Source organism: Dipodomys ordii, unplaced genomic scaffold (genome assembly GCF_000151885.1).
Source record: "Dipodomys ordii isolate 6190 unplaced genomic scaffold, Dord_2.0 Scaffold127, whole genome shotgun sequence".
Lineage (NCBI taxonomy): Eukaryota > Metazoa > Chordata > Mammalia > Rodentia > Heteromyidae > Dipodomys > Dipodomys ordii.
The window spans coordinates 6,933,103-6,958,513 of record NW_012267343.1 but is presented as its reverse complement, the minus strand read 5'-3'; the positions used below and the strand labels follow the sequence as shown (position 1 = coordinate 6,958,513).

The 25,411-nt window shown below is 42.8% G+C and overlaps 1 protein-coding gene across 1 annotated transcript; it reads right to left on the bottom strand.

Annotated features, from left to right (window-relative positions):
- Window positions 1-534: 534 nt before the first annotated feature.
- Window positions 535-25,151, bottom strand: Tnfsf8 (tumor necrosis factor (ligand) superfamily, member 8). The gene is made up of 4 exons (XM_013030137.1): window positions 24,957-25,151; window positions 13,147-13,189; window positions 2,377-2,448; window positions 535-929 (listed from the first exon to the last, which is right to left on the bottom strand). The coding sequence occupies exons 1-4, from the start codon at window positions 25,149-25,151 to the stop codon at window positions 535-537; spliced, it is 705 nt and encodes a 234-aa protein (XP_012885591.1).
- Between the last annotated feature and the right edge of the window lie 260 nt (window positions 25,152-25,411).

Here is a 25,411-nt window from a genome sequence, read left to right as displayed (position 1 = left end):
CAAGGTGCCTTGAGCCTTGTCCTTATGACCAGCTAAAAGAAAGTGCAGCCGGATGTTGTGGGTACCATAGTTTTTATATTGGTATATGGGTCCTCCCTTTGGTTGTGAACTTCCAGAACACTTATCCAGAATCTCAGCTTACAAATCTGATCTTCAGAGGTGAAAACAATTTTGGAACAAAATTCAAACCCAGTCCTCTTAGTTATTCAGATCTGTATCCTGAGCTCCAAGGAAAGGAAAGAATAGGTCAGCGTCAAATAGTGAATTAGTGGTTGGGTTGGAGCAACCCAGTTCCTTCTGATTCCCTAGTGCCTCTCTGTCAATCATACCACATTGCTTCCCTGTTTGCCTCTGAAAGATACCTTACTTTTTTTTAAACCTTGGAGTTGTATCTTTCCAAGACATACAAGGAGAAAACTATACTATTTAATTCATTTTTTTGTGATTTCAGTCTTTTTTTTCCCCAAGTGTTTGGATGGATGCAGTATTGTATGGTTGAGAGTTGTTTTCTTCTTGAAGGCCAAGTGAAATAGTTCAGTCTGAACTGCTGTACAAGAAGATGGACAGCACATTGTCAAGGGGAAAGGTGATTGTATCCACATATTGGAATTGATCCACTGTGACAGATATGGTTGTGTTGACCTGCAAGTAATCAAGTAAGAACTGAGAGAGATTCTGGTATATGCTTTTGGTGTGTACTCCGGCCTCACATACTGTCACGAGGGCCTGTTTCTTGACTATTTTGTTGACACGGAGCTCTAACTTCAGGTCCACGGAACGATTTGAGCATTGCATGAGGAACTGAACTTGGCACATGATGAAGTACCAGCCTGGGAACTGGATGACCAGATCCCCGTCCTGGTATCTGACTTCATGGATGATACCATCAGGGTTCCAAGAGAGCTTGGAATTGTTGAGGTACTTCGACACTGGAAGGAACAGATAGAGAATTGTTGGTCAAATTGTAGGTACTGATGGAGAAACTGTCTTTACATTCAAAGTTCCCATGAAGGGTCTATGTTTTCTATAGTGTTTTCCTCCTATACTAAACATCTGCTTGTTTTTCATGTTACTGCTAGAGTCAACTTTGTATTCAAGGCATGGGTAGAAAGCCACTCCTCTTTCCTTTACTCTAAGGTTCAAAGCCAGAGGACCAGAGCATACCTGATAGTGGACTTCGACTATATTATTATGTTCTTATTATGGCTCTTTCATGTCTTAGACTGTAAGCTCCTCAACTGTGTTCTGCACAAGTATTGCCAAGTTTCAGAGCTAGGACATTTGATATTACTCACTTAAAAAAATCGAGGTATATCAAATTGTTCAAGAGAATCTTCACTAGCTTTCATATGAAGGTATCACCTTGTATTATATACAGGTATGAAAATATCACAACAAAAGGCATTGTTTTGTAGGATTAATATACACTGATGTTTATTAGAAGTGTATCCTTGAATGTGATCTGAATTTTTGAATGTGTCTTTTCTACAGTAGCCAAACATCCTTGCACAGGTTCCCCATGTACACACTGAATAGCTCTGCCACCTGGGATTTAGAGACAAACAGGAAATTAGCAGAACCTCTGAGCTGACACATTTGTGTCAACGCCAAGTCTCCGAGTCCTAACAAATGAAAATTAGCACTGGCTGATAAGGGTCCCTTCAGAACCGGGAAGTTGGCTTGCTGATTTTAATTGATTCCTTTAAGCCTTGTAATGGAAAGGTAAGAGCTAATCTAATCGCAGAACTGAATGCTTAAAATGAGCAAAATGGCTATTCAGAGAATCTTGGCCATCTCTTCCATATCTCATTGTTTTCTCCTTTAAGTGGCTTTATTGTTCCATTTAGAAAGGACTCATACCTGAAGCACACTGCAGTATGCAAATAGGCCCTGTGCCAACATGTTCATTAAGCTGTCAATGGAGGGACAAAGCAGTTTTGTGGTTCTCTTGTGAATAACTTCTTAGAGGCAGAGATGAAGAGCCTGCTTCCCTTCCCTTGCATTAGGAAAAGGACTAGGTACTTGGTTAAAACTCTTAGATGTCTCAATAGTCAGGGGTGATGAGGGGAGGGGGGGAATGGAGGGATGTGCATAGAGGACAAAAACTACCTTCACAGGCCAGGTAGGTGATACTGGAGTGAATAGGGTTGAGGAGCAAGGACCTTTGTAGCTCTGGTGAGAACCTTGCTCTTCTTTTCTCCCTCCTCCTTTCCCTCTAAACCTTCAAATTCAGATTATAAAAAAATGTGGTACAGGCTAAGCCAAGCACATGTGCAGGTCTACTCAGCCATGAGTTTTTAATTGAGCCTTCTGGTTCACAAGTTGCCCTAGGCAGTGGCCTTCATGTGGTTAGGTTTCCTGGATTTGGGTACTGACCTTGGAGGTAGGCCCATGACTTCTTGAATGGAGCCTTTTTCAGAATACATAGGAGGTCCTCTGAGCAATTCCCTAAAAGCAAGGAGATCAAACATGAATTGCCTTCCATGACTCTGGTATCTGTGGACATCAGAGCCTTTTCCATGACCCTTTGAGGCTGAAATTAGCATTCTGTTTTCACATGAAGGGATAAAAATTGCTTCAGTTCTCATTTCGCTGTGAAATTATCTTCAAATTTTTACTGTTCTAAAGTTTCTGTTGCATTGTTTGCCTTCCAAGTGGGCTTTTCTAAAGAAGACTATAGACATCAGGAGAAGGAAACAAGTATGCCCTGTGAAGGACTTGCCTCTCCCTTCTTGGCCCAAGTGTTTTATGTATCTAAAGATGAAATATGAAGGATTAACCCTCACCCTATTATCCCAGATGCATACAGATGTCAGGCAAAACCCTAGGCATGCTTGGATGGCTGATGTGCAGGTAGGGCAATCCACATAAGTCTGCCTGTAAATATTCCATGTGTTTTTTTTTTTTTTCACTAGCCTCTGCGTCCTTGTTTAAGACCCCGTAAGAGTCCAACTCCAACTCCACCTCCTTGTACAACCTCTATACCCAAGGGAAGGTTGTGGTCCTCACTGTTATGCCCCAATAAACAGTCTTAGCCTATTGAGAATCGGGTCCAGTCTATTCCTTTCTCCTCCATTTTCCTAACACCCTGAGTTCCTACAAATGTAGCAAGTGCCTGTCATCTTTGAAGCAACAGAGAAGGGATGGGGAGGAGGGAGGGAGAAAGAGAGGGAGAGAGAGACAGAGACAGAGAGACAGAGAGAGAGAGAGACAGACAGACGGAGAGATAGACCCTACCTATCATCAAGTCCTCTTACTCAGCCAGGCAGGAGTAGCTTCTACCGAGGAGGAGTAACTCTCCTACCTTTGGTGTGCAGACCAGACACTATTCTGGTACTTTGACCTGCATCATTTATCTGGCTGTCTTAAAATAACGTTGAAGGGTTAACCCTGATGCCTAAATCAGGGACAGCCTCCAGGTTGAACAAACTCATCAAAATGCTGGCCTTTCTGCTGTCTGTCTGATTCTAGAAACCAGGTTTCCTTCTACAGTCCATTTTGCTAGACAACAAAGATCAAAACAGCTTTCCCCCATGTTAATAGGACAGCGGATTAAAGATATCTCAGCAGGAAGCCTACCACCTGCGGCTTCTTTGGCAGAGGCAAGCACAGCATCTATGTCATTATGGTGTTTAGGAAATTAAAATATTTTAATATTTTCACCTGGGATGATAGCTTAGCTCTTTATTATAGTAACTGTTCTGTATGCAAAGAATCAACTTAAGACGTTTCCTTCAGTGAGGCAGGAGTTTAGTGTATTGAGAGCAAATGGTCCCCTGTCTGTACCACAGAGAGGTCTCTAACCTACATTGATGTTTTCTTGGTGATGGCAGCAGCGATGACCACTCAGACACAGGAAAGGGGACTAAGCTCCATGTGTCCACTGCCTCTCTGAGAAGCTTCTTGATTACCTTCTCTGCTTAAGCCTGAGAAACAGGCTTGGGAAGGGTACAAGGTGAGCTGAAGAGGCTGCTTGCTCTCTTGTCTGAGCAAACTCATTGATAAAGCATGCCCGTTGAAAGAACTGGGGGCACATTTTTCATCTTTCAAGAACTCTGGCCCAAAGCATCCTTTGGTGGTGAGGACTGGTGGGCCAGCTGTCTGTGAGCCAGTCCTACCTGCTGCAGCAGCCACTCCTCCCCATCCCCCCATCCCTGCCCACACTCTTGGGGCATCTAGAATCAGAATGTGAGTACTGCTATGCTCCTGTACACTACTATTATAGTACCTCCCCCGCCCCCCACCAGCCCTCCTGGCCTGAGCTCCTCTATGGAGTTATATTACATCAGGTCAGAGGCAGTTCTGGCTGAGTCTCAGAATTGCTTTTGGGTATTTTTGCCTGTGTGATAATGTCCAAGCTGCTTAGAATGGTATTCAGAGTCCCTTAGGTTCTGACCCCTACCAAACTCTCCAGTCTCATCCCTTCTCCCCTCCCACTCCACTTCCCTCCCCCCCTTTCCCTCCTCTCTACCTGCTAATCACCACCATCATCACTACCACCATCCCCACCACTGCTGTCATGATCTCTACCATCATCCCAGGGACTTGAGCAATAATAATAGTTAATATGTATTGGGTGGTTGCGGTGTTCTAGGTGCTCTAAGTCATGTTCCATTCCATTTTTACAATTCACATAATTTTCACAACTCTCCCTTGAGACGAACTGAAGTCTATTACATACTCCAGGACCTGTTCAGTGACTTGTTGATATTCACACAGCTAGTTGGTGGTAACGTACAGATTCTAACTGGCACCTCAGGCATTTGACCAGACCACACCACATGGAGATGGGGTGGGCTGAATCCTGAGACTCTTGTCAAAAACTAGTAATATTCTATGGGTAAACAGATGTGCAGCTCAAGTCTCCCAATCACCCTGTGAGTTTAATGATAGGACTCTGTCTTTGGACATGAAGAAAATAATGACTGACTTGGGAAAAGAGAGTGCCACTTAAAGTGGGAATCCTGCAAACTTCCTGGAGCTTAGGACTTAAGGAGCATTGAAGGTCTCTTTGTCTCTTTGCTGAATGTCTTGGAGGGCTTTTTTTTTTTTTTTGACAATCAGAATAGGAGGGAAATGAGAATTGTCTGTAGGTAGTGACTGAGTTGATAGGGAGTTGGAGTCTTGGAGTTTCCATTCTGGGCTTTAATGTTCCTATTTAGATGGAGGGCAGTGTGGATTCGTGACCTAGAAGATCCTTCCCAGAGAACTCTAGCAGGCTATGCAGATTTGGCTCTCCATTGCCAGAAGTGACTGGGATGTCAGCCCTAATCCCAGAAGCTTGTCTTTGTGGGCACATGTTCTGCACATATTCAGATTTCCAGAGGTCTTGTCTTCAGTGACAGAACCTTTTACTGCTGGGGGATATTGTACATTTCCTGAGGGAGCACCGGGTCTGAGCTTGGTGTGCACACAATGGATGTGCTCCCCATTGTTGCCCCATGGCTCTGACTCTTTAAGTTACCCAGGGAGTGAGTAACATAGTCAGAACCAGAGCCCAGAGCTCCATTCTTCTTTTGTGGGGCTTTCTATCTTCAGATAATCAGAGTACTCGCCATTTCTCTGAAGACCAAAGCTTTCAGATGCATGAATGTCTCCAAGCTCTGGCACAGAAGGCTCTAGAAGGATCTTGGACTTTTCTTTGGTTTTGTTTGGAAGGCTGGAGAGAAAAATATGCCAATCAAACCCTCCAGTTGCTCAGGGGAAACAGGATAGATTTAAGGACCATGTTGTAGAAGGCTTATGGCAACTTTTAAACTAGACCCAACTTGGAGAAACTGCAAGGGCCATGTTAACAGAAGTCCTAATTTTATATCTGGGAAGACAGAATTCAGAGAGACAGGGTCTTGTTCAAGACCCCAGAGGAGGTATCTAAGTAATAGAGCTGCACTCAAATCACAAGGCTCCTGACTCCCAGTCTGGACCTTTGCCTCTGTGCACTTATTTCTCTCATGGTACAGGTAGGGTTAAATCCAGAAAGAAGTTTTTCAATCACCACAGACACTGGAACTAAAGCTTGTGGAGACAGCTGGAGGTGATGGGAAAACAACACTAATGAGCCTGCCTGGTCTTCGTGTGGGAGAATGCCAGCAGATGAATTCAGGCTCATGTGCTAAACCTTGCCAATTCACCAGTCAGGGGCCATCAGGCTTCTGTAAAGATATAACAGTGCTCAGGGCAGCTCTACCTCAGCTAAAGCACCCAGGTGGATCATTGCAGCCAGATGGTAGTGGTCTGAGTGCCAGATGACTTGTAGCTCTATGGTACCTAAGGTATAAGGGGTGGGGGTGGGCAGATGCAGTACATCTCCAAAGAAAAGAGCATCTGGTACAAGGAGGCTTTTACCTTTGGATCTGCTGTCATACTGGTGAAGGGAAGTGACAACCAACCCAAACAAGTGAGCAAGATTGGGGATGTGAATTCACCAGCACAGTGCAAAGGCTGGAGGCTGCAGGAGATGCTGCAGATGGTGATTCCTATCTCCTTCCCACCTCCTCGCCTTGCTATTGTCACAGCATAGCAGTGCCAGGTAGCAGAGTGAAGGAATGGACTAATGAAATGGCTCCCTGAGAGGAAGTCCATGACATTATCTGAAAGACTTGAGATTCTTCATTATGTACTTAAGTTTTTCAGACCATTGGATGCTTTTAGGAATGTGCAGAAGCCACCTTTCATCTGTTGAAAATATTTTAATTCTTTGAAGAAAAGGGAGGATTAGCCTAATGACTCTGCATTTTAGTTCACTTGCTCCTTAGAATAATCAAGAGAGTCCCTACAGCGACACCTAGAGGAGTCTCTGTTCTCAGTCAGATTGGCATCAATGTGAATCGCAGACCTGACCATTTCCTTAGTGCCTCCAGGCCAACTAGTGATGGAAAAATGAACTGCAGGATGAGCCATTTATTAAACAGGGACAACTGGATGACCCTGAATTTACAGCAGCATCTGGGGAATGCCAAATCCAGCGTGCTTAGTGGTGAGCCCATGGCAAATAATCAGTCAATAGGAAAAGTTGGGATTTACGTAAATCCCCCGAAGGCTCTTTGGGTACCTTGGAAGTCTTTTCAATCTGACCTGTTTCAGTACACAATTTAAACCTATCTGACTATGGATATATCCTTGGGATTCATTTATATTAAGGGTGAGTTGAACTGCCCTATAGGAGCCACTTAGTTCATCTTTAATTTAAAAGGAAAAATGAGTCTGAAGTCCTCCTGAAATTCTTTAGCATTTTTCATAATGTTTAGAACCTTCCCGTTAGTTTATTTGAAATGCAGAAGTGGGTAACACTCTTCAGAGAGTTAGGTTTGGGGTCAGACCCTCTCAGATTCAAATCTCACCTCTGCTAGTTATGAGTTGTGTGGCTTGGAATAAGTCTTTTGATCTGTTTTGAATTATCCTTTCTTCTCCAAAATAAGAATAATGATAATATCTATCTCAGGAGCTGGCAGAGGGATCCGGTGAGATAATCTACAACAACGAGTCTGCTGTCTACCAACCACTCAGACCTTACCAAATGCTGCTTGGCTCTCATTCCCTTGTCCTGTGCTCTTTGACTTTTATAGAGATTGAAGCCAACACAATATGTGTCCAGAGAGTGTGAGGGAAAAATATAATGAAAATCAGCTTGAGGAGCAATCCTGCTGGCCCTGCCTTTCTCTCCTTTGCTTGATTAAATGTCTGAATGGAGATGTGGGGAACATGGAGATTTCCCCTGGATTCAGGGCTACTAAATTGCATGTGCTTTATCCAAGTACACATTTTCATATGTATCTCAGCACCATTATTTCTCTTTCAACTCCCTCCCTTTGTGTCTCCTTTTAGCTCCCTCCTCTCTCTTTTTTGGGTGTGCAGATGAAGGGTAGGTGACTTTGGAATAAGAGATGGCTTCCTCAGGATTGTATCCTGAGGGACTCATTCTCTATAGTTATTTCTGGCAGAGAAATTCCTAATTCCTATTAGCTCTGCCCTGAGAAAGATGGAGCATTTAAGAGTCAGTGTTAGTGAGTATGTTTAAAATGAATGGAGAAGGAAATAGGCTCCTTGTGACTCATGATTATCAGAAGAGCAATGTATCTCCTGAGCAGGAGCCTGCTCCATAGCTTTGAAGAAGAAATTTTTTAAAAGCAAGAAAGTCGAGAGAAAAATATTGATGCATTTAGGAACATCTTAAACCTTTTCTGCTAAAGCAGTGCTCAGTTTCTCTAGAGGAAGGGGCTGTAAGGAAGAGGGAGGCTGCTCCGCCTCCATCTTCTCCTTCTCTGGCAGTGTGCTACCCTGGATAGGCTTCTCCTGCCTGCCACTTGGGGTGGGGCCACAGAGCATCAGGAGCAGCTGAGTATGGGTTCCATTTCATTGCTTTCTATGGGCAGCTTTTCTTATTTCTGTGGGGTGGGTCATTAGTCCATCTCATTTGGTTTCCTTTCATGTCCCTTTTTGCCTCTCAAGAGGAAAAGGGAGGGTACTGCCAAAGGAGGTAGAAATCATAAATGTCAATATAGGTTAGAGAATCTTACATTGTCCGATTCATGGAAAGTCACTCTCAAACACCAAATCCTCCCAATACTTCAGCCATGGGAAACTCAAATCTCCAAGAGAAGAAGTGACTTATTTTGTCATTTTTGGGACTAGGATGAAGGCATACCAATTTCCAGTTTAATTCTTTGCCCTATGCCCATTTTCAGCTGGAGAAAGAATTCAGGCAAGGGAAGGGAATTTGCTAAGGGAGTTATCTGGACTCACTTTCACAGGAAAAGAAAAATCGCTTCAATTAATAGCCAGGGGGATAGAATTATCCCAGATGACATGACCCTTTAGTCTCAACCTCCTACCAACCAATGGATGGTAGCCTCCAGTGGCTTTCTTTGCCTCAGAGCTCCTCTAATGTGTGATAGCAGGTAAAAGTATTCCACAACCCATTCCCTGTATACAGGCTCTGAGGTAGGTCATTCCTCATGCACTGTTAGTTTAGGTATTTTCTGTCAGCATCTCTGGGTTCCTATTTCCTTACTTACAAAACAGGCTAATAATTACCATTGGGGGCTTGTTGATGGCTGGATGAATACACCAATACCCAGTCCATCATGGAAACCCATCAACACCATTCTTTTTCACTCTGCCAGTGCCTCATACACATGCCTTGGGAAATTGCAGAATTCTACTGCAGAGAAGAAGGATTTGTTTGGTGGGGTGTTTTGTTATGTAAGAGCCCAGGGAACAGTGGGAAAGGCTTGGGGGTGAGACTCAAGGACCAGAATCATTCTGCAAAACTTCAGAATCAGTAGAAGTTGCATTTCTGCAAACTTGGAGATGGGGAAAGTAAATGGGTAGAAATGGAGATGAGGATATTAAGAGCAAATAGGAAGGAGAGTGGGTTAGGCCATGTGGACAAGGGCTGAGCCCTAGGAAAAAGCATAGTCCTTTATGCCCTTCTCAGCAAGAAGATCTCTAATTCAACTCAACAGCACCCACCTGGGTGGCTGTGGGGTGTACTGTATTGTCCTGCCAGCAGTTCTGCGCAGACTAAATCTTCCTGTAGATATTTCTGTGTACAGATTAAAGCACGGTTGGAACTCTGGGGAAATCAGGCAAAGTACCTGTGTTCTGTGAATTAGACGACAAAGCTCGGAACGATGAGTACATACAAGATTCAGAATTTGATGGGAGCAGAGGACTAGAGCAAAGAGTGACCAGGAAGTACAGGTCTTTATCCACCTACTCTCCTTGGTTCCAGATTGTTTATGGAACCAGAAAGATCATTTTACTTGAATGTGGAAAAGTAGACCCTATGTCCAAAGGATAGAGACTCAGCCAGGTGGCAGATGAAGGTATCTTTGCCGTCTTCTTTCATGCCCATGGTATTTTTAGCCAGGAATCCTTATTACCTTGTAGAGGAGATACTAGGATCCTGGTATAAGGGGAAAGGTTCACATCCTAGGGTTCCAAGTGGTTTGCTGAACCCTGGGGTAGCCCAGTAGGCCCAAGAACAGTAGGCTAGGTACAAGGTGGCAGTGGGCTGGGGAATCACTCTGGCCAGGAACAGGACGTGTTACCCAGCAATGCATGGGTTTTTGTGGTTTCTCTGCAGCTAAGTGTATCTTGTGTTGGTTTACATTAGCATGTGTGCAGAGCCCTGCAACCCAGGTTCCAGCCACTGCTGGTTTCCTGCTGATGGTGGAAGCTTTTTAGCAACCACTGAGGCAGAGGACTCTCTGGAAGGTATCAGCATTTCCATCTTGGCCCTCTCTAGTAGCAAAACTCATTCCTACCCCTGGACCTTCTTATCAGATTCTGGAAAGAGTTCTCTGTTTCCTAGAGTGTTTTTTAATGCCCACTCCCAAGGGGCCTTAAGCTGCTTGTGTAGATTCAAGACCAGCTTGATAGGGAAGAAGACTGTGGCTTCAGATATCCTCAAGATTGTTTCTAGTCTGTTGTTCATTTTCTGTCTTTACATCCAGGACAGGAGAATTATAGTCTCAAGAGGTATCAAAGTGGAAGGACTATGCTAGGTGAAAAGACCAAAAAAGAAAAAGAAAAGACCAAAAGAGGGTTGACTGCTGGTGTGGAGGCCAGTTCTGGAGCTCAGCTCTTGCCCTAAGATGATGTTCCTTCCACCTCACCTTGCTAGTGTCTGTAGTTTGCTCAGCTAAGGAAGTATAGACTTGGATTACAAGCAGAGAGTCAGGGACCATACATAGCAGGACCCTGACATCTCAGTCCAGAAGCATATCAAATGGGGGACAGAAAGAGGATCCCTGGACTCTCAGCCTTTCCCCGCCATGAACTTCCTCTATGATCTTAGGCAAGTCACCTGATTGTTGGGGCCTCAAATGTTTATTTGAAAATGAGAATACTAGTCCCCATGTTGCTTGATTTCAGAGTTGGGGCTAAGAGAAACATAAAGGAAGGTCTTCAATGAAAACTTCACAGTTCCAGTAGGGAGTATTATTAGCGTAAAAAAGTCACCTGAGCCAGGCATTGGTGGTTCATGCCTGTAATCCTAGATATTCAGCAGGCTTAGATCTGAGGACCACAGATCCAAGCCACCCCAGGCAGGAAAAAATCCGTGAGATGTCTATCTCCAATTAGCTATCAAAAGCTGGCAAAGGAGCGGTGGCTCAAGAGGTAGAGTGTTTACCTTGAGCAGAAAAGCTCAGGACAGTGCCTAGGCCCTGAGTTCAAGCTCTAGGACTGGCCTTATTTTGCCTATTGTGTTCATTAAAACAAAACAACAATTTGATGTCGGTATAATTTGTGGAGGGAAGGGAAAAAACAAGTCGTTTAAATAAAGATACAGGTGGACCTGTTGCAACAATGAGAAGTACAAGTTATCATGTCGAAAACGAGCTTTACAACTTGGGGGGGGAGGATAGGGTGGGGGAGTCGGAGGATGGGAAGGGAAGGGAAGGGTAAACAAAGGAGGAGGCTACTATGCTTGATAAGAAATGTACTCACTATCTTGCCCATATAATTGTAACCCCTCTGTACAGTATTTTCACAATAAAAAAAAAGACCATTGCAAAACAAAACAAAACAACATAACTGCTAAAAGCAAACCAGTTTAACTCCCACCCGATCCGTGTCAGCCTACTGTAAAAGAACATTTTAATACCAAATCTCATGGGAAGGAGATGTGCTCTCGAAGCTACATTAACTCTAACTGGCCATGGGAAAAAGTGACTGCTTTGCCTTCCCCACTACATTCCACTGTGGATTGATAGGAACAGAATCAATAGTTCATGCTTCTATACTTAGCAATGTGTCGTGATTTAACTCAGGCATTTAACTCCAAAGCCTATACTTCCTCTAGTTCAGAGATTGGCAAACTCTGGGCCTAGGAGCCAAAGCCAGTCTAGCACTTCATTTTGTAAATAAAGTCTTAGGGGGAAAACAGCCAAATCTAGTCATTTGTGTGTCATCTGGCCACTTTATCATTGTAACAGCACAGCTGAGGGGGACATTAAGAATCGTGTAAACTTAAAATATTTACTATCTGGGCCTTTACAGAAGAGTTTGTTTACCTCTGTATTTTGCCTTGCTCCTTTTTATGCTAATGCGATTGTCTACACAGCATTCATGGGAATTGAGACCACATGCCAAGTGCTAAACAATTTCAGCCCAGATTGAGATATTGTTTACAAAGCTGCAATTGCTCATCTGTTCTGAAAGATGCAGAATACTTGCCTATTAGTCTCCCCTCAATTTTTAAGCATGAAAAATAGGTCAGGGGTATCTTGAAGTATATGTCAAATATTATGCTGTATCAAGGTCAGTGGGCCTAGGGTAGGGTCCCCACCGGTCTGATATCTCTACTGTGGTACCTATGATGAGTCATTCTTTTCTCAGAGCTATCTGGTTATCCACATAGCTGGACATTCTTAGATGGAAAAGACACTGGATGAGAGCTGAGGACCCCAGGGGTTTAGTCCATAGGACCATGGGCAAGACAGTTCTCTTTCTGTAAGTCTGATTTTTCCTCCTCTGAGCAAGGAAAATATTAGTCAGATAATCCCCAACTATTTTATTTTCAATGTTAACTGAACTTCGCCAATCACTCCCCTTGGGCTAACAGAGACAATAATCCACAAATAACTTTCAGTGACTGGTAATGTAGGAAGTAAGGAGGTAGTTTTCTTTGACAGGTCTTCAACTTCATTGGGTATTTTTGCTATTACCATTATCCTGCTGGTTGCCATGCCAGTGAATTTCCACGTGAAGCCTTAATGCTTCCTCCAGTACCTTAGTGAGTTGAGTAGGTTATTCCCATTTTAAGAGATGGGGAACAAGTCTCTGAAGTTTGGAGTATAGAATCATATATATGGTCATATAGAATCATTGCCCAATTTAGGATTTCTAGCTGTTTTGTGTTCCTGTCAGTGTCCACACCATGGCTCTGCTAGAAATATGTTGTTTCTTAGCAGGAGTGCTAATGGTTGGGCGGGGAGAGGAGGGGCCTGGTGTGTGGTGAAAGGCGATCAGGTGCTGCCTGGATGAATCAAGTGCATCCTGAGCAGGAACCAGCTCCACCTCACTCCTCCTCATGTTGGACACAGTCATAAGAGCTTCTGGCTGGTAATGGCAAATCACACCTTATGACATCAGCTGAATGTTTCACTACACATTTACTCTAAATTCTCAAGATCTTACCTCCTTTAAGGGGAACAGTGTCAGGTGGGCTGGGAATGGAGTCCTAGAAGCAAAGAGAGAAAAGAGCAGAATGAAGATGCCAGTTGGTTGAAGCAACTTGGTGGGTTTTTTTTTTTTAATTTTCTGTTTGGTTCTTCTCAAGTACTATGTAATTTAGAATTCACTCTTCATCTGCCATTTAAACTTTAAAAATTAATTCCCTGGCCGGGCACCAGTGGCTCATGCCTATAATCCTAGCTGCTCAGGAGGTTGAGAGCTGAGGATCATAGTTTGAAACCAGACCCAGGAAGGAAAGTCTGTGAGACTCTTATCTCTAATTAGCCCTCAAAAAACAAAGTGAGTGGAGCTGTGGTTCAAGTGGTAGAATGCTAGCCTTGAGCAAAAAAGCTCACCGTCATCATCATTCATTGACTTAATTCACTGACAGGCTTTCTGCCCATTTTTCTTGACTACTCTGCATTTTACAGGCAGGAGACATGGCCACCCAGCAAGTTCATGGATCTCAGGAAGCATGACTGGGATCCCTGCTTCTCAGTTCAGGGCTTTCCCTCCTCTATGTGTGTTATTTTTCTCCATGTAGTCAACATAAGATCAAGTGAAGTTTACAAATACGTGTAGGTTTTTTCCACATTTGATTCATCTGTGAAAATATGTTGTAAACATACCCAGAAGGTACATTTCTGTTTCTCCTGTGGTTGGAAATTCTGAATTAAGTGTATATATGCCACGTATTGTGAAGATGTCATAAATATACTGGGTCCCTGCACTCACAGATTTATTACAAGTTGAGGTCTGAATAGTATATGAAAATATTTACAAATATAGAACATGAATAAGCTTCAGTGTATATTATATATTCATACACTCACATGAAGTTTTACAATTATTTTTGCCATAGTAAATGTAAACATATATGTAATTTTTTGCATAAATGGATAGATTGTCTGCCAAAGGAGGGGTCCCTGGGCTTGAGTGCCAATTGAAGGAGGATAAAGAGAGGTTTAGTTCAGGTGATTTGAATGGATTCAGTGGAAGTGGAGAAGCACAATTCTCCTACCACAACAAATCCCTCAGCTGCTAACTTTCCTCCAGCTCCCTTCTTCCTCACATCAGCCATGGAGACACCTCTAGTGTGCTGCCATGAGGAAGGATCTTACTTACCATTTGACTTGTACAGGTTGGGATCTCCTGTAGCACATCAATTTGAGGTATTAACAAAGACTAAAGGTGAGGGTTTACATGGGAAAATTGAACCTCTACCAAGCTTGAACTTGGCAGCTGCCCTCATCTGACTTTATTAGTTCTCTGTGAATGCTAAGGAACATCAGGAATTTCCCTTTATTTTTTGTATGTTCTTTTATTGTAAAAATGCTGTATGGAGGGGTTACAGTTCCATAAGCAAGGTAACGAGTACAATTTCCTATTGAGCATTGTTGCCTCCTCCTTTGTTTTCCCCCTACCATCCCTTCCCTTCCACCTCCACAACTACCCCCCCCACCTCCCCACCAAAGTTGTAAAGTTCATTTTCAATATAGTGTTTTGTACATCTCATTGTTACAATGGGTCAACCTGTATCCTTATTTAAACATTTTTCCCCCTTCCCCTCCCCAAATTAGAGAAGTGTATATATAAGATAAAGGGCACCGACATCAAATACAGTGAAAACGGGTTATACTGTGGGGAAGGAACATACAAAGAAACAAAAAAAATCACATGGTACATTATAAATACATTAGAAACAATATCAAGAAAGAAAAAAATATTTGTGCCTCTATCTTGGGGTTCATTTCACTTAACATCATCTTATGTGGTCATATGTACATAGTTTTTGATTGGCCCTTTATTTCATGATGCCCCCAGAAGCTATGTTCTTTGCCTTCCATGGACATCCTGTCATCTGATGGATGGATCTCTCCCCTAGCCCAACTGGGTGGTACTGGCTCCTGGGAGTCTCCCACAGACAGGCAGGCAGGCAGGTAGGCAGGCAGGCAGAGCACCACCCTCATCTGAGCTGGGGGAGCGGACACTTGCTCAGGGGAAAGGAGGCACCCTTGCTCTGGAAGTTTCTTTCCCCTCTCCTACCATATCTGATGATTTTATTGCCTTAGTCAAAAGTTCTTAACCTACCAACAATGCTTTGCATTTGTGGTCAATCAGATAGGCATACAGTTTATTCGAAAAACCTGACATCCAGTTCCCTTTTGTGTTGCCGTTATGAGATAACCATTAGCATTTCCAAAATTAACAAATACCTAATTTGCCACTGAACACGACTATGGATTAGTGTGATATGTAAATGTAAATGTAAATGTGGAAGAATACTGACTTTTAGTACTTACAGAAAAGCTTACATTAAAATGTGGTGCCAAGATTATTGAGCTCAGTAGTTGCTCAGGCCTATCTGGAGACAATGAAAAAATGTTAGAATTTCAAAAGCAGCAGAGCCATCCAATAGCAGGTGATGGAGGATGGGGAGAGAGATAGGGAGAAACTGGAGAATCATTTATTTAGTACCTGCTTCGTGAGCACTTAGGTAGACACTGCATTAACCATTGGAATCTGTACAATGGGAGTAGTCATTAAGACCGTCATTTAAACGGTACACTTAAATATATAATATGGCTGGTAGGTGTGGCAAGAGCAATGGAAGAAAACAGCGTGTTTTAGGATAGTGCTTCTCAATTTTTTAATGTCTGTATGGATCATCTGGAGCTCTTGTTAGAATGTGTGTTCTGACTACTCAGCGGGTGTGAGTAGAACTTGGTGTTTTGCATTTCTGACAAGCTCTCAAGTGACGTCAATACTCTTGGCCCACAGAACACCTTTGATCAGTAAGAGTGTAAGAGGTGATATCAGGAAGGAAGATTTGATGTATAGGCGCATCAGGGAAGAAATGACTCTCCGTCATTTAAGTGCTTTCCTGGTTTCCTAACTTTAGAGGGCATGTTCATAGCAAGGTATCTTGGCAACACAATGAATCCCATTGTCTGACCTTTGACTTAGGGCTCAGGAAATTTGAGACAAAAGTGTTTCTATTTTTTGTTGTTGTCAGTTGTGGAGCTTAAACTCAGGGTCTGGGCACTGTTCCTGAGCTCAAGGCTAGCACTCTACCACTTTGAGGCAAAGTTCCACTTTGTGTTTTCTGGTGGTTAATTGGAGGTAAGTCTCACAGACTTTCTTGCCTGGGCTACCTTTGAACTGTGATCCTCAGATCTCAGCCTTTTGAGAAGCTAAGATTACAGCTGTGAGCCAACAGCGCCTGGCCTACAGGGTTTCTATTTTGAAGAGCATAAGGTATCCACAACTTCCCCTGGATATCCATAGTAGACACCATTAGTCAAAGTCAGAGAGGAACCTAGACATCTTTCAGTTCACCAAACTAAATTTGTAAGAGAGACAATCAAAGCACTAGTAAGAAAGTGGCTGGTCCTGGACAGAAATTATCCAGGGTACTTTCTGCTGCCTCAGGAGAGCCAAGCATAGAACAGCTCCTCTTTCCACCATGCAGTCCTTGCCCTTGAGTGGGGGAGAAGTGGGATTTAAGGACATGGGAACTGTCTAAATGTGTCAAATACCATGAGTGCAGACGTTATATCGAGTGCTCTCAATGAACTCCTTTTGCAAGGTTCCCAGGGTCTTGGAATTCTCTCCCAAATCTTGCCTGGAGATTTGGACCCTGAAGAAAATGTGAGCCATCTCCTTCAGTGACTTGGCTTTCAGTAAGTAATCCACAGGCTCAACCCTCCCAGGCTGTCATTGTCATTCTCAGCTCTCTTTGGTAGCTCAGGAAGTTCTACCTCCATGATGATCAACCTGCCACATGTTCTAAATCATACTTCCTCTTTCTTTTCAGCATTTATGGCTGAAAAAGCATTTGGGCATCCCAACAATATTATTGTTCTTTTGTGTATAGAGGGAAGAGTGGTCATGACCAGCTTATTTGTCCTCTGGCAAAAATGTCCTCTCTCCCAATCATCTTTACCACCTACAGGTGTTTTCTTCTTCTTTTTTAGTGACTATGATTAGAAGAAGGCCAGTAATGCTTCTTCCGGTGGGTTGTTACAGACAGAATGAGATGCTGTACATAACAGATTAGCTATAGCTTGAAAAATGATTGCTGTTTGGAGGACTACCTTGATCCTTATTATGTACTTAATCTGTCTAAGACCTTTAAAGACTCAGTCTTTTCTCACAGCAATGACTGGAGAATAGTAACAATCAGCACCCACATTTGCTTTGGATATGAAATATTCTCTGTGACTGAAAATGAATCATCAAAGGCAACCATCCTTCTTTGGGATATACCACAGGGAATTTCATATCCTTTTCCTTTCTGGCCTTGATTTTCTGACTCACAGTGCATGGAGTTCTCTATAAAATTTTCAAGCTAGCTTGCCCTGGATGGTATACATCTTTATAAGGATAAATCTTTACATGATTTATGTTATTTGGTCTTTAGGTAGATCCCAAGAATTGGGAACTGACTAAGACTTAGCAAACTAAATGATTACAAGCAGTCTCATAGGTGAAAAACAATAGAAGACGACACAAATTCAGACCCGCGGGCTTCAAAGCAATGCTTTGCAAAGCCCTATTGTTGCCTCTCTAGAAGAGAGAAGGGAAAAACTGGGCAGAAAGTTCTCCTGACACCCAATAGGAAAGGGAATGAAGGCCAGAGGAAATCCCCAGAGGAAGAGATTGGTGGACTTGAGAGACTAGTTTGACTTAAAGCAGTGCTTCTCCAGCTTTCAAAGAGACCCACTGCATTTCCTGGGGTCTAGGACGGGGTCTCAGGTTTTGCAGTTCTGGTGAGTATCTGTGTGACTAGCATTGCTGGGCCATGGGCCACATTTTGAACAGCAAGGGGTTAATGATATCACTCAATAGACAAGCGAGAACACCTTGATCTAGAGCAATGACTATAAAGTTGAATGTAGACTTGGACTGAGACATGGGTTTAGGAATTCTTTCTGGTCTGAAGATGGAGTTGGTGCCTTGCTACCTCAGCTTCCTCAGCTTCCTCTTGGTTGCTATCTAGCTCTGCTTAGTGATACTCCCCTGGACCCACTTCTGTTTTGGGTCCCTGAAGTCTTCACCTGAGTTTGCCATCCTTTAGGTAGTGCCTTGCTTCACTGTTTTGTTATACTTGGAATACTCAGTCCCACCTTTGCTTGTCACTATTCTGTCAAGGGAGAATTCATCTCTGCAGAGAAATGCAGCTAACTAGTGTTGAAGGAAGGATAGAAGTAGGTCTTCCATCCTTCTCCAACCCTCAGTGCATTAACTATTAAAATGAGGATCACCAAGAAAAGCTGAAATTGTAGAAGGAAGGACATTTATATCTTCAAAGTATCAGCCCCCAGATTACATAGTAAATAGTAATACAAATCAAAAAGTATTTTGTAAAACAGGTAGCTTGTGGCTACTACCACAATCAAATTGTTAAACATACCTCCATCGAAACTGGATCAACCTGACCTGAGCCCCTAGTTGCGTTATAATAAGTACAAAGTGCTATTTTCACCAGCACAAAGTTTCATGGTCATGAATAAGCACTAAGAGACATCCAGATGATGAATTATTCTATAAGAGAATTAACCTGTGCCCCTTAAAAGAGGCCAGTGTCATCAAAAGTAAATAACAAAAAGCAGGGAGATTGGGAGATCTAGGTTTCTCAGATTTTAATGGGCTTCACCGATCCTTTGGGGGAGCTTAGTACAATGCAGATCTTAATTGAGTAGCTCTGGGTTGGGCCCTGAGACTGTGCATTTCTAAAAGCTCCCAGGACTATCCTTTAAATAGCAGCTTTCTAGATGAAAACAAGCATAATCACCACACATAATGCAGCTTGGCTCTTGATTGGATTCTGAGTTCCCAAACAAAGTAAAATGAAACAGCTGTGGAAGACATCTTTGAGTATTCCAGAGTCAACCTGAACAGCACTGTGGTTAGGTATGAGATGGACACTAAGGGTGTGTGGGTGGAAGGTTACACTGTCTGCAACTTCCATATACTTACACCTGAGAGAGTGCAAATGTGGTCAAATGTTGACACTTGGACCCTGGAGGAGAAAGGATATATTCACATTCGCCTTTTGAAATTTTTCAGAAGCTTAGGCTGACATTCTAGTTCTTCCATAAACACCTCCAGTTCCCAAACAGAAACTACCTCCCTCCTCTAGTCTGTACTGTTCTGCCCAGAGCCAAAACTCCTGGAATTTATATAGTTAACTTGGCAGAGAGATACGGTTCTTGTGGCCAAGTGGGTACTCTTCTGATTGACCAGCATAAAGTTTGCTCCTCCTGGTATCCTGAGATTTGTTTGTGTTTCATTCTTAAATGGAATGAATTTCACATGTAATGAGTTACTTGGGAAGAGGAAAACATCATGGTGTATTTCAACTCACTTCTTCTATGTGTTAGATCTGAGCTTAAAAACAGCCTTCAGAAAAACACCCCACTGTCCCTACCAAGAATCACTGCTCGGGGATGGGAGCTCAGTTTCACTGTGAGTGTGGAGAAAGAGAACTGGGAGGATATAAAGTTGTTTTTAAATGATTTATTTTTGCTTATAAAGAGAAGGGAGGGGCAGCGGCTTCCTCTTTTCTTTCTAGAAATGGTGTGCACTCCTTGTTCTAAATTTTCTGGAAGGTTATCATTTACATTCTTGCCAGGAGCTGGGCTACTTCACTCTCCTGGTTTAGGAAAGATGTCTCGAAGGTTTGAGGTCTAAGGCTCCCTTGAAATGTAACCAGGAGAAACTTAGGGGCCTGTCTCTTATAAATTCATTTTTCTTCTGAGGAGAGAAGAGAAGTTCTATTGTTCATTGCCTTGCTGTGTATATATTGTGTGACATTTTTATCTTGACCTTGTAGTTTTTCACAGGCTGCCTAGAGCTTATACCCATTTTTTTCTTCCCATTTAGAAGGGTATCTTTGTTGAGGGGACTTTTCCTTCCTCAAGAGTATAGTGCTACAAAGGACTGGGGATGTAGTTCAGTGTAGAGTGCTTGCCTAGCATAAACAAAAGCCCTGGGTTCAATCCCCACCACTGTAAAAATGAACAGAATACCAGGCAAGGTGGCTTATACCTTTAGTCACAGCCAACAAGATCCCATGTCATAGGAAAACCTGAGAATGGTTGTATGTATCTGTCATCCAAGTTCTTTGGGAATGTAGGTGGCAGGGTCAAGGTGTAAAGCTGGCCAGAGCAAAAACTCAAGCCCCTATATGAAAAACAAACCAAGTATAAAAGATCTAGAGGTATGGCTAGAATAGTAGCAGACTTGCCTAGTAAGTACAAAGCCCAGTTTACTATCATCAAAGAAAGAAAGAGAAGAAATTTAGATTTAGTTATGTGCAGTGACCGCACCTTCCCATAGCCCCAGCTCTTGGGAGGCAAAGGCAGGAGGTGCCAATATAAAGTTCTGCCTTTATTGCAAAGTGAGAGCCTGTCTCCAAAACACCCCAAAATAGCAAAAGCAAAAAAAAACAAGAGCACATGAGTACGATCCGTTTGCAAACACATTGACCTCGTTATTCAAGTGAATATACATTTTCTATTCCCACCTCTAAGAATTTATTCTACAGATCTACTTGTAGATATGCACTGAGGACAAAAATCTAGAGTGAATTAATTATAAATGTCTCACCCTATGCACAGAGAAAAGAAGTTATGAAGCCTTAGAATACTGTGTGGCTCTTAGCTGGGCGCTGGTGGCTCACGCCTGTAATCCTAGCTACTCAGGAGGCTGAGATCTGAGGATCACAGTTCAAAGCCAGCCCAGGCAGGAAAACCCATGAGACTCTTATCTCCAATAAACCATTAGAAAACTGGATGGGACACTGTAGCTCAAGTGGTATAATGCTCACTGTGAGCTGAAGAGCTGAGGGACAGTGCCCAGGCCCAGAGTTCAAGCCCCACAACCAACAAAAATTTAAAAATAATAAAATAAAATACTGTGTGACTCTTTAAGAGAATGAAGCTGTTTCTACATTTAGACACAGAAGGATCTCTTAAGATACACCATCAAATACACAAAGCAAAGAACTAAGGTTTTCATATTATATTGTGTGGATTATGAATTTGTAGCTGCTCTGATTTATGAAAGGACTCATGACAATCTATTCATAGTGGCCATCTCAGCAAAGAAGGATTGTTGTTTGGGCATATGTGAGAGATTTCTACCTTTCTTTTATTTGTTGGCTCTTACCCTAAACATAAATATAAAATATAAGTATATATCTTTATCTCTATGTGTAGATAGATAGATAGATAGATGAGTAGGTAGATAGGTAGATAGAGTGTCCTGCGGCTCTAACTCAGGGCCAGGGCACTGACCTTGAGCTATTTTGCTCTAGGCTAGTGCTCTTCCATTTGAGCCACAGCTCAGCTTCTAGCATTTTGGTGATTAATGGGAGTCTCTTTGACTTTCCTGCCACTTCTGGCTATAAATTGCAGTTTGCAGATCTCAGCCTCCTAAGTAGATATGGGTCCTATGTAAGTATGGGTCTGAGCCACTGGTATCTGGCTAGAATATTTTATCATGACTATACTGTTTTAAATGTAAATTTAACAAAATCAACCACCATGGAGATTGTAATGCCTACTAGAGAGTTCCACAAGCAGTGCAAAAGCAGGCATATTATTGGTTTTGTACAGTGATATATACCCAGTGCTTAGAACAATGCCCTGAACATAGCAGATTTTTCAATAAATATTTAGTTTGAACCCTAAATATTTTTGTCTCCCCCATTGAGTTTGACCTTGTTAATTAATCTTCAAGTTAAATCACAAAGCCATGGTGGTTGATTTTCCTATGTGCCCTATACTTTTTCCCTCTATGTCATTCCTCACAATGCTACTGGCCAGAATCATCTGCTTTCCTCTTCTTTTTTTAATCCATTTGAAATCATTCACCTTTCTGAAGCTGACTCAAAACTCCAGTATCCAGTGAAGGTTTTCCTTTTTTTGCATAAATAATTCTAAACTTTAATCTTGCTTTCTTTTTTATTGTAAAGATACTATACAGAGGGGTTACAGTTACACGAGTAAGGTAATGAGTACATTTCCTAACGCATTTTTACCTCCTCGTTTATTTTTCCTCTACCATCCCTTCCTTCCCCACATTCCCAACTGCTCCCTCCCCTCCAAAGTTGTAAAGTTCATTTTCAATATAGTGAAGGTTTTTCTTAAACCTCCTGGGAAAATACTCTCTCCTTCATTTGTAGTCACATAGCGGTCTTATATATGGCAGGAAATCCCTCATGGTTCTCTATCCCTGTCCTTGTCACACATGAAGAATGCTGTGTGGTCATCAGCTCATTCCATTTTCTATTTAAATTTACAAGGTTATCTTTATGTAGTTGTACAAAAGGGATTCAGCATGTTGGTTATGAGTACAATGCATCTTGATCAGTATCACTTATTCCCATTCCTTATTTATTTATTTATTTTGTTGGTCGTGGGGCCTGAACTCTGGGCCTGGGTGCTGTCCCTCAGCTCTTTAGCTCAAGGCTAATGTTCTACCACTTGAGCCACAGCACCACTTCTAACTTTTTCTGCTTATGTGGTACTGAGGAATTGAACTCAGGGCCTCGTGCATGTGAGGCAAACACTCTACCATTGAGCCACCTTCCCAGCCCCTCCCAGTCTCTTTTTAATAACAGGATGTTCCTTGGATACTCCTCTTGCAGCCTTCCTCAGGTTGAGCCTCTTTCTTCTGCCCAAGCCCCACCTGGTTTCAAATAGATCTCCAGCCCTCCTTCTTATCAAATGTTTCCTTGATAATCCAGGCTCAGGGGAATTACACTTCCCTAGCTCTTACCACAATTTAACACCTGAGCACCATATTTGAAATGATTGGCATTAGACAGTTGCTGCTTAATTTTGCAACTATTAATGTTACAGACTTTGCTTGTAAGCAAGTGCCTGATAGTTTATGCACTAAAGAAAACAGAGCAAAGCATAGCATAGAGTCAGATTGTAAGAGCATCTTTCCATATCCAACATGAAGGGGGTAAGCAAGTGAAGGAAAAGGATTCCCCAGGATATAAAGCTCCTTAGGGAAGGACAAGGACCAGATTTTCTATGCTTCTGTGACTAGCTGTATTGGCAAAGAGAAAGCTGTTCTCAATAAGCAACTACACAATCTCTACCCAAATGCTTGCTCTAAGTAGCTTAGTTCACACCTGCTCCTCTTTCATTTATAGAAAGATCCAGTCCAGCACTTTCAATTCCAGGTTTGAATCTGAGGACCACTGTAGCTTAGTATAGAACCCCAGCACCCTCTTTCCAACCTCTGGCTTTCTCTCCTGAACCCAGCAACTTTAACCGCATCCCATCCTTCAACTAAGAACGTCTGAAAGGCTACTTCAGCTTCTTTTCCTCTGGCCATTACTACATAATAACAAACACATCTCTGGCTCACTCCAAATGACAAACTCAGAAGTTGTGGAGTCTACAAGTGCCCTAGAATGTGTCTGGACTTAGTTTTAGTGAGGTGAACATGAGCCCATTCAACAACAGCTTGTACAAATTCTAAACCAAATGTACCATCTAAATCAAACGTGAGTTGCTCCCTTCTTTCATTTTTATGGAGAGCTGAGCTTTCAAGGCTCTGTTGAAATTTCAGGGCCTGATGACATTCCAGAAATAGCTATCAAAGCTTCCAAAAGCCTACTTAATTTCAGCAATTGATAAATAGCAGAATATTTGCCTGAAGACAGCAGAGGGAAAACCAGAACAAATCCTACAGGATTACAGTACATGGAAAGTGAGGGATACAAAACATGAGCAGAAAAAATATCCTCACATTGGCAGGATGTTGTGTTGTATGATGGGTGGTTTTTACATTACCCAGATCACTAAATACTTCATTAAAAAAAAAAAGTCATATGCCATCCAGTGCAGTGTTTTCTATACAATCTGTCCTGTGGATGCCCTTCCCATAGCCATTTTCTGAGCTAGGAGGAAGCTTTCTCCATGACTTCCACTGCTTTCAGAAGCAAATCTCACCATTGACTATCTAAAAAATAAAAGTAAATCTCCTCCATAGCTTAACCCAGTACAGTGTGCATCCCAAAACTGCTTAGTATTCTGAGGTGTTTCTGAGGTCACAGGTAGAAAACATCTCTGCTCCCTGCCTGTCTGCTTGCTGTTTCTTTGTGACTCTGGCTCTTCAAACAGCAGCTGGTGAGGAAGCTTTCAATTTCTTTTGTGGTTTTTAATGGTGAAATACCCAACGCTGTGAGAAAGCCTGGCAGCCTGGCCGCCCCTCACTTGCCTCGTTGCCTTCTAGATCCGGGGCTTCTGAAGTTACAAAACAAACACAGCTAACAGCAAATGAACTCGGCAATGAATGAGGCTTCAGAAACCTCCGTACAACCTGGGTGAAGGGCATGGAAACCCAGGATCCAACCAGAAGGTCTTCAAGACTTGGTAGCAATTCTTGCAGATAAGCAGTCAGGGTTCCCTGTTACTTTCCTCCCATATACTATCAGTAGCTGGCTTGGCAGGGTTTAAATCTTAATTTCTCAAGGCTGAAAGTTCCCCTCTACTCTTTTGGCTCCTGTAGAACTGGAAAGTTTTGAGACGATGGTCCAATAATATTCTCTTCCCAAATCCAAATGATTTCAGAAACAGTTCCTGTTTCGTCTCTCTCTTTCTCTCTCTCTTACATGACAAGTCTATATATATCATTCTATTTATTTTCATTTTAAAGTCTGCTCCCAGCTATGGTATTTGTTTGCCCTCGGAGCTGAAGCTGACAGTAAACCAGGGAGGAAAAGCCAAGAAGAGATGTGCACTCACCGTCCTCTGTACCACTAGCACCATGATGGTTGCCACTGTGACGACCAGACACAGAACCAGCACGGCTGTGGTGAGGTAGAAGTAGCTGCGGCTTGTGGCTCCCCAGTGGCCGGCCACCGAGCCAGGTGGCACCTGCATGGCTGGCTGAGAGGAAGGGGTCCTGCGGAAGGGTGCTCGCTGCAGCCCTGGTTCCATGCTTTATATAGGCAGCCCCGCATCACACCTTATCTCTCTCCTCATCAGATTCGGTTCTGGGCCCATCTCAGTTCCAAGGATTTTCCCCCTGCATCCTGGATCATGTGACTTGGAAAAAAACCTTCACCCTCTGCTTGGCGGAGCAACCCTTTTCTGGGGGTGTGAGGCAAAAGGAGGCAGCAAGGGTGGGGGAGAGGTTCATTTTCATCTGCCAGAATTTGATTTGAGTGCAGAGAAACAGGGAAGGTGGCTGATGTCAG

Bases quoted from the DNA above. Each gene is read 5' to 3' on its own strand.
- Tnfsf8 (XM_013030137.1), bottom strand. From the start codon at position 25,151: ATGGAACCAGGGCTGCAGCGAGCACCCTTCCGCAGGACCCCTTCCTCT. The intron at 13,190-24,956 runs GTGAGTGCACAT...CTTTGCTTCTAG, and splicing joins TGCTAGTGGTACAGAGGACG to GACTCCATTCCCAGCCCACC. The intron at 2,449-13,146 runs GTAAGATCTTGA...CCTTGCTTTTAG, and splicing joins CACTGTTCCCCTTAAAGGAG to GGAATTGCTCAGAGGACCTC.